Here is a 9,516-nt window from a genome sequence, read left to right on the forward strand (position 1 = left end):
AATGCAATGTAGCCTACATAGACTAGTACAGAATGGAGTGTGGTGGACCAGCAGTGCGAGGAGCCACTTCAAGACAAGTGGGTTACACACCTAGTCTACTTATATCATATCATCGGTAGTCTTTCTATCAGCACGCTGCAACCTGATTGTGTTAGTAGGGACGCCTATGGAAACTCACATGCACTCTATTGTTGATTTGTGCAACACATTTAGAATAGCCTACACAAGAGAAAAGCTTCATCATAGTTCACCTCTGTTTTTCAGGGGGGCCTTAGGTAGATTGATGGTCGCCCATTAAGGCGCACAAAACCATAGCAGTTAATAATTCGATTAAAAATACATTAACATTGCCATGTTTTACCTGTGGGCTCAACTGTCCTTCGGGTCAAGTTCCCGTTTTCTGTTCGCGGGGTAACAGCGACCTCCAGCGGCAGAATGATCACAGGACACGTCTTCCATGACGGGGGAGGAACCCAACAGTGTTTCATCCAATCAAGAAAGGGATGTGATTTATTAATGATTTGATTGGTTCTATCGCAAGTCCATCTACGTTCACAGCAAACCTAAAGGGATATTCGTTTACGATACCCATGTCGCCCTGCGGTGCACCAACTCACCGATCTGCCGTTGAACCTATGTGACTCAGCCGTTTGGCGGAACCAAACGAATACACTTAATATAGCATGTTCGCCATTATCCTACTGCGTTGTGTTATGACGGTTACCTTCTGCTAATGTTAGTGACGTTACCCTCTCGGTCTTGTTTCATTAGGATGTGTTTATATGTACTATATTACTAGTAAACCTTAAACCCTTGATCATTGTTCAGGGGGATATCGGAGCTGTTTTCCAGCTTCAACCATAACAACACAAGACACCAACCGTCGAAGTAACAAGTGTGACTTGCTAGTAAGTAGCATCCTGCTAACATTTATGATTAATCGAGCTAATTTAGTCAACTGTTAATGTGGTTAATGTCTACAACTGCATATCTAGCCCTAATATAGCACTCTGACATGGACAGAAGTGACAAGAAATTGATTTGTTGACCAAAATAACGTGAGCTAATTATGCTAACGTGGGCTAGCCATAACAGTCCTATACTACTCTATAACGTGAGTGTCTTGTGTGAAACGTCTGTAACCCACACAATGTTGTGTTTTAGCAACGTTTGGAGTGTAACTGTTATAATATATTGGTGTTGTTACTGTCAACATCGTGTTTAGAGATGTAACTGTGGTGTTGGGCTAGCCAGGCCGGGTTAGCTTGTCTGTAACGTCATGTAACTAAAGTTACTCCCTAAAATATATTACATATATATTTAAAATATAAAATATATACATATTTTAGACCTCGAGCTGTGCAATCTTAACTTTAAGGCACATTAATTTATTCTGTTGCGTTTCAAAGAGCAGTCTCTTTCAGTCTGAGCCAGAACAGTTAGCTCACATTAGCTGGCATAATGGATAAGTGTTGGTTGCATTTATGTAAATATGTACCCAGTCACATTAGAAGCTAGCTATCCTAAATATGTCGACTCAGCTTTATTACATTACTTTTATCCAAAGCGACCACCAATAATTGCATTTAACGTAGGAGAAGCCAATGTACTACTCACCAGAACTCACAAGTGCATCTCCTTTCTAAAACAAGTGACTAAGAGCATCATCTAGTGCTGAAGGCAAAGTGCAAGAATAGCAATCTAAAATACAGTGCAATACAATACAATAAAATACAATAAGTGCTTAGGAAGGAGGATTGTTGTAGTACTTCTTGAAGAGATGAGCCTGCGATGAAAGATGGGCAGTGACTCTGCTGTCCTGACATAAGTGAGCAGTTCATCCCACCACCGTGGGGTCAGGACAGAGAAGAGCCGTGACCGTGGGGCCAGGACAGAGAAGAGCCGTGACCGTGGGGTCAGGACAGAGAAGAGCCGTGACCGTGGGGCCAGGACAGAGAAGAGCCGTGACCGTGGGGTCAGGACAGAGAAGAGCCCTGACCGTGGGGTCAGGACAGAGAAGAGCCGTGACCGTGGGGCCAGGACAGAGAAGAGCCGTGACCGTGGGGCCAGGACAGAGAAGAGCCGTGACCGTGGGGTCAGGACAGAGAAGAGCCGTGACCGTGGGGCCAGGACAGAGAAGAGCCGTGACCGTGGGGTCAGGACAGAGAAGAGCCGTGACCGTGGGGTCAGGACAGAGAAGAGCCGTGACCGTGTCGATCGACCACAGGGGCCTCGGGAGTGACGGGGCAACCAGTCACCCCGAGGTAGCAGAGCGTAGCGGTCGGGAGGGGGTGTAGGGTTTGACCATGGCCTGGAGGTAGGAGGGGGCTGTTCCTTTCATTGCCCTGTAGGTTAGCGCCAGAGTTTTAAACTGGATGTGAGCCTCTACAGGGAGCCAGTGTAGGGAACGGAGGAGGGAAGTTGTGTGGGAGAACTTGGGGTGGTTGAACTCCAGGCGAGCAGCAGCTTTCTGGACAAGCTGGCTTTATGTTTTGAATAGCTTCATTTGGCACTAAAGCTATGTAATAGATTATTTTTTAACAATTGGATATTTCCTTTCTGAAGCAGGCAGTCCAGCCTGACAGGAAGTGATGTCGGGAGGAGAAGGGAAAGCAGCAGCGGACTCTGTCCTCGAGGGGAAAGCGGAGTCTATGGTTGTTGTCGCGGCCAGCCAGAGCGTGTCGTCCGTCTCCCCCCCTGTATCGGTGGCACAGCCTCCCCCAACAGCTGCGACAGAGGACGAGGAAGAGGAGAGTGAAGACGAGTCAGAGATCCTGGAGGAGAGCCCGTGTGGACGCTGGCAGAAACGCAGAGAGGAGGTAATAGGCCCTGATATATACCCCGGGTGACCCCTGACACATGCCCGGGGGGGTAAAAGGATAGCCCCGAGCCTGGGGGGGAGTGAAACATCTACACCCAAACGAAGAAGAAGAAGGCCAGGGTTGAGTTTCCCAGAGGCATCGTAGCGTTACGTTCACCGTTCACGATGCCTCTGGGAAACGCAGTCCTGTGCTGTTCAGTTATCAGAACAGAGACATTCAATTATTTCTTATCAGTTTTGCATCTCACAAGTAACAGTGATCGTTCATCTGCTCTCAACGCTTCTTGTAGGTGAATCAGCGCAATGTCCCGGGCATTGACAACGCATACCTGGCCATGGACACTGAGGAGGGGGTGGAGGTGGTGTGGAACGAGGTCATGTTCTCAGAAAGGAAGAACTTCAAACTGCAGGAGGTAGGCTCACAGAAGCTGCCTTTACATGCACACTTCTTCTTTTTTTTCAATCTTATTGAATTCAATCCGATCGAAGATTTCAGGGCAACTGTTTACATGGGAGGTGATCTAATGCGTTGTGGTTTTTATATGGGAGGTGATCTAATGCGTTGTGGTTTTTATATGGGAGGTGATCTAATGCGTTGTGGTTTTTATATGGGAGGTGATCTAATGCGTTGTGGTTTTTATATGGGAGGTGATCTAATGCGTTGTGGTTTTTATATGCGCCAACGCATGTAATCAGGAAAGCTTTGTGACATACGCAGGCAGGAGTGACTCATGAGTGAGTTTCTATGGTTACGGAAACTCGAATCAAAATTGCTAATGTTTGTGTGTGTGTTATTGTGGCTCTCTTAATCAAGCAACAGCTTGATGATAAGTGACTCCTACTGGGCGTTTGGAGGACTGTATGAAAAGGTTGTTATTCCTTATTTTCCTGCCGTCTGTTCAATTTTGCGTTTGGATTAAAAACTAATTCTCTGCTGTGGTCCAGCTCTACTTGGAAGCAATTTCCCCACCACAGACGTACGTCCTCTTTGACAGAGAACGCGCAGAAAAGCATCCAGAGAGTCATCTGTTTAGTTATTAACATGATACTTACCACCCCTCTGCAACCGATTGAAATTTAAATTGGTTCGGGCCTTTTTATTCAGATTGAGGTGTTTATATGGAGCATTTTTATTCGGTTTGGGCTTTTAAACCATTTATTATTAGGCTCTGTGTAAACTGAATCAAAACAATGAACTTTGTGATGTCATGAAAACAGATCCAACACTTAATAAGTGCAGGGCATTGTGATGTCATAATCACATTCCAGCTCAATTGACCTGTGATGAACTTGGTGTTCTCAGCAATGGCAGAGACTTGTGATGTCATCATTATTCACTATGATGGTTGTTTATGATGACAATTATTACTTTTCAGATCAATTAGCCTGTAGGATGTTCAGTCATGTTCAGGTTGTCTGCTTGTTCTTGCCCAGCGCAGAGCTCCTCAGCTCCTTGCAGGGGGTATATCAGACTGAACTAACCTCCTGCCTGTTTACGCAAAGCTGTTAGACTTGTTGCTGCAAACCCTGACTCCAAGATTATGCTACAGATAAACTCTAATACTCAATTTCCAAAGTACAAATTTATAAGTTACAAAATTCTAATTTTACAAAGTAACACACATTACACAATAAGTACCCTTTCTATAAAGTATAACATTTAGCTAGGATGGGGTAGATAAAGGTCTGGATGGATTTATGTACATGCTATATGGATCTGAATGAATACATAAATAAATAACATGAGGGGGGGCTTAAGTGTGTCTGAGTATAGGCACTACAGTATACGTTAGTCATTCAGGAGCCGGATGGCTTGTGGAAAGAAGCTCTTCCTGAGTCTCTCCGTGCTCGCCCTGTGTGTGGTATCTCTTCCTGAGTCTCTCCGTGCTCGCCCTGTGTGTGGTATCTCTTCCCTGACCGTAGCAGAGAGAACAGTCCGTTGCCTGGGTGGCCAGGGTCTCTCTGGATCCTGCTGGGTTTGGTCTTTCATCCCACTGCTTATATACGTGCATAGAAAGATTATTCCATAAACAGCTTGTACCCTCCCAGTAGACGGTGAAACTTTTCTGCTGCCTGTTCTTGGGCGTGCTCCATCCTGGGATGGTCTCTAAGCAGTCAGTGTGCCGCCCTGGTCAGATCTCTGGCACTCAGACAACGTCTGCCTTCTGTTCTGCTAATCAACATGCTGCTTTGATGTCTGTTGAACAGAGGGGGATCTTTGAGGAAGAAAAGCTCCCGTATCTTGCCCGTTTTGAAAAGCAAATTTGTTTTATGAGAAGAGAAATGGCTCCAGCTTTTTGTTTACAATGGTTGAAAAGATAAGGCACTGTTTCAGTGGCCCAGTCATGCAAATGTGCAACACTTACTCACAATGTCTTCATCAGTCTGTTATGTGGTTACCTATAGGTGCTTTCAGACCAGAAAGCCCACTGTACTTTCCCCCCTATGAACTAGCCCCCAGAACTATAGTCCCCTATAGTCCCATAGTCCCTAGAACTACGGTTGTGGATGGCGTTCTTTGCGCAGGGGGGTGGTACCAGTGACTCATCTGCTTATATCGCTGGGCAGCTGCGAGAGAGAGAAAATAACTCATCCTTGGATTTCTGTCCACGGGGGAAAAACAAATCCAGCAGATGTCTTAGTTACGTACAACAAGATTGAATTAGCTTTTTTTTTTTGCACAGTGAATTAAAAAATGTCGCCATTGAAATAAAACTTTGCCAGTAGGGTCCCTACTCAGCCAATCAGAAAGGTTCAGTGTTGCCGCCCCCCCCCCCCCACAACGTGCCAGTGTATTGACCTGATTGGTCAATACATTCGGACGCGGTGCATTCTTTCATTCCAAAATGCAGAGGCAGCGGTAAACACGGAGATCCAAGTTTATTCTCAGAGCACTGATAGCTGAAAGGATATTATGTCAATTTGACCAAATAAAGGCAAAAGCAAACTACCTATCCCACCTTTAATTATACTTAATCCGGTAATGCGTCAGTGGATTACAACATTGTAAATTTGTCTTTAACATACAATGATATTCAGTAACTGACCATTAATTATTGATATTGAAATTGTATGTTTGATTGATGACCATGAATTTATTTATCTTTCTGTCTGTCTATCTTTCTGTTAGGAGAAAGTCAAAGCGGTTTTTGACAACTTGATTCAGTTGGAGCATCTGAACATTGTGAAGTTCCACAAGTACTGGGCCGATGTGAAGGAGAACAGGGCCAGGGTAAGTTCCACAAGTACTGGGCCGATGTGAAGGAGAACAGGGCCAGGGTAAGTTCCACAAGTACTGGGCCGATGTGAAGGAGAACCGGGCCAGGGTAAGGGTTCCCCTGGAACAGAACCACCACTGTTGCTCAGTCTAAACATGGAAGATACTAAGAAAGGTTTTGTTAAAATTACAGATCTTTTTTTGTTTTTCTCTGTGGGTGTGTGTGTGTGTGTGTGTGTGTGTGTGTGTGTGTGTGTGTGTGTGTGTGTGTGTGTGTGTGTGTGTGTGTGTGTGTGTGGGTGTGGGTGTGGGTGTGTCGGTACAGGTCATTTTCATCACAGAATACATGTCTTCGGGGAGTCTGAAACAGTTTCTGAAAAAGACCAAGAAGAATCACAAGACTATGAATGAAAAGGTATGGAAGGTTCCCACGCTATGTTTCTGGCCATGAAGGAGACATGGACCAAATAAGTAACATGAAAGGAGGACAAACTTTATAACAACAGCAGGCCAATGTCTTGACTCTTGTATCATGTGTTGCCAAAGCTTTAATAAAAATGTCCGTTCCCTCATAGCTTCAGGGAGGGACTGTCCCATCTCTTCAGGGAGGGACTGTCCCATCTCTTCAGGGAGGGACTGTCCCATCTCTTCAGGGAGGGACTGTCCCATCTCTTCAGGGAGGGACTGTCCCATCTCTTCAGGGAGGGACTGTCCCATCTCTTCAGGGAGGGACTGTCCCATCTCTTCAGGGAGGGACTGTCCCATCTCTTCAGGGAGGGACTGTCCCATCTCTTCAGGGAGGGACTGTCCCATCTCTACAGGGAGGGACTGTCCCATCTCTTCAGGGAGGGACGGTCCCATCTCTTGGGTCTTGTGACAGACCCCATTTTAACTGAACCTGAACTGATCTGCTCATGCTACACTGTTTGTTTGTTTACATTCCCTTTCTTGTTGTTCTTTCAGGCTTGGAAGCGGTGGTGCACACAGATACTGTCTGCTCTTAGGTGAGTAACATATAGAACACACACACACACAAAATACACAACAATCATACTTGGTCACAACACTCACTTGACTGTCTCGGCCGTACGGTACAGTTTGGTCTAGTATTGGTGTTGTAGTCACATCCTTGAGTCGCCTGAGCGTTGGTCTGAAGACGTCTCGTCATCTCGTTATCGTCTCGTTATCTCGTGATCATCTCGTTATCTTTCCCCTCAGTTACCTGCACCACTGTGACCCTCCCATCATCCACGTTATCATCTCGTTATCACCTCGTTATCATCTCGTTATCACCTCGTTATCTTTCCCCCTCAGTTACCTGCACCACTGTGACCCTCCCATCATCCACGTTATCATCTCGTTATCACCTCGTTATCATCTCGTTATCACCTCGTTATCATCTCGTTATCACCTCGTTATCTTTCCCCTCAGTTACCTGCACCACTGTGACCCTCCCATCATCCACGTTATCATCTCGTTATCACCTCGTTATCATCTCGTTATCACCTCGTTATCTTTCCCCTCAGTTACCTGCACCACTGTGACCCTCCCATCATCCACGTTATCATCTCGTTATCACCTCGTTATCATCTCGTTATCACCTCGTTATCTTTCCCCTCAGTTACCTGCACCACTGTGACCCTCCCATCATCCACGTTATCATCTCGTTATCATCTCGTTATCACCTCGTTATCACCTCGTTATCTTTCCCCTCAGTTACCTGCACCACTGTGACCCTCCCATCATCCACGTTATCATCTCGTTATCATCTCGTTATCACCTCGTTATCACCTCGTTATCTTTCCCCTCAGTTACCTGCACCACTGTGACCCTCCCATCATCCACGTTATCATCTCGTTATCATCTCGTTATCACCTCGTTATCACCTCGTTATCTTTTCCCCTCAGTTACCTGCACCACTGTGACCCTCCCATCATCCACGTTATCATCTCGTTATCACCTCGTTATCACCTCGTTATCACCTCGTTATCTTTTCCCCTCAGTTACCTGCACCACTGTGACCCTCCCATCATCCACGTTATCATCTCGTTATCACCTCGTTATCATCTCGTTATCACCTCGTTATCTTTCCCCCTCAGTTACCTGCACCACTGTGACCCTCCCATCATCCACGGGAACTTGACGTGTGACACCATCTTCATCCAGCACAACGGCCTCATCAAGATCGGCTCAGGTAGGTCCGCTCCGCCTCAGCTCTCAGATCAACACACTTCCTGTCTGGTTCTCTCTCGTCCTGTCATGGGCTCACGGCAGGTGAACAGGCCTGACTATTCGCTTTATTCACCTCAGCTGCCTTATTGGTCAACTGATGTAATTGGTGGTGCGGATATGGAAGTGCCCGTTGATTCCAATGTTAAAAGTTCACTATAAAAACACCACTTTAAGAACCAAAACAGTCAAAATAACAGGCTGAATACACTATCGGGGTTACAAACTCATCATTACCAGACTCTTGTTTTTCGCTGCCATAGTTTTCGTGTTTGTAAATACATGGAAGTGAATGAGCCATAGTTAGCCGTCAGCTGCATTCATTTCATTTCAAACCTTTATTTTGACTCGTAAAAGCACTGAGGTTTCCCTCATTGTCAGGTTTGACGTGTTCACAATAGACACAACAAAACAACAACAAAACAAATGCATACAAAATCAATTAAAGCAATCAGTTCACTTCCATGTAGTTCAAAACGCAAAAACTATGGCAGTGAAACACAGAGTCTGGTAATGATGAGTTTATAATCCCGATAGTGTATTTTCAGCCTGTTATTTTGACTGTTTTGGTTCTTGAAGTGGTGTTTTTATAGTGAACTTTTAACATTGGAGTCAACAGGCACTTCCGCATCCGCACCCCCAATTACATCAGACTGACCAGTATTGCAGCTGAAGAGGCTGTTTGCACAACTCCAGTACTTCCTGAAATAAGACATGCTTCTCTGTTCCCTGTCCTACACTATTGGATGAAGTGATTAATCAGGTGTTCCTGACTGCAGCACAATGATCAGGCACACCTGAATAATCACTTCACCCAATACTGTAAGACAGGAAATAGAGAAGCATGTGTAATTTCAGGAAGTAGTGAGTTGTGCATACAGCCCAGTGAATAGGGCTGTAGGATTGTATCGATACAACGATGCATTGCGGTACGTAGTCTCGCGATACTGTATCGATCTTTCAGCCCGGAGTATCGATACAGCCGGGCGCTGTAATTTTTTTTTTAAATTATTATTATTTTTTTTATTATTATTTTTTATTTAAATTTTTAAATCCAGTTTAAAAAGCATATTCTACAATATTAAGTTAAAAAAGCATACATATAAATAATTTTGAAAAACCATAAATACTACAATGTTGACAGTTTAAAAAGCATGGATATCAAATGTAAAATATTTATTAGCTAGCTCTCTGTCCAGTCATTGAGTTTGAGTTATCTATATAGTGCATTTGAGCCATTCAGTTTTCA

The 9,516-nt window shown here is 44.9% G+C and overlaps 1 protein-coding gene across 1 annotated transcript in view; it reads left to right on the forward strand.

Annotated features, from left to right (window-relative positions):
- Positions 1-724: 724 nt before the first annotated feature.
- nrbp1 (nuclear receptor binding protein 1) overlaps positions 725-9,516 on the forward strand; it is a gene marked incomplete at its 3' end in the record, with an annotated part of 13,018 nt that continues 4,226 nt past the window's right edge. The window contains exons 1-7 of the mRNA XM_084440159.1: positions 725-908; positions 2,566-2,819; positions 3,112-3,234; positions 5,952-6,053; positions 6,364-6,453; positions 7,002-7,042; positions 8,138-8,232. Of these exons, the coding sequence (XP_084296285.1) occupies positions 2,592-2,819; positions 3,112-3,234; positions 5,952-6,053; positions 6,364-6,453; positions 7,002-7,042; positions 8,138-8,232 (679 nt within the window). The 5' untranslated portion in view covers positions 725-908; positions 2,566-2,591. The remainder of the gene's footprint in view (positions 909-2,565; positions 2,820-3,111; positions 3,235-5,951; positions 6,054-6,363; positions 6,454-7,001; positions 7,043-8,137; positions 8,233-9,516) is intronic.

Source organism: Borostomias antarcticus (genome assembly GCF_949987555.1).
Source record: "Borostomias antarcticus genome assembly, chromosome: 6".
In the NCBI taxonomy this organism is placed as follows: Eukaryota; Metazoa; Chordata; class Actinopteri; order Stomiiformes; family Stomiidae; genus Borostomias; species Borostomias antarcticus.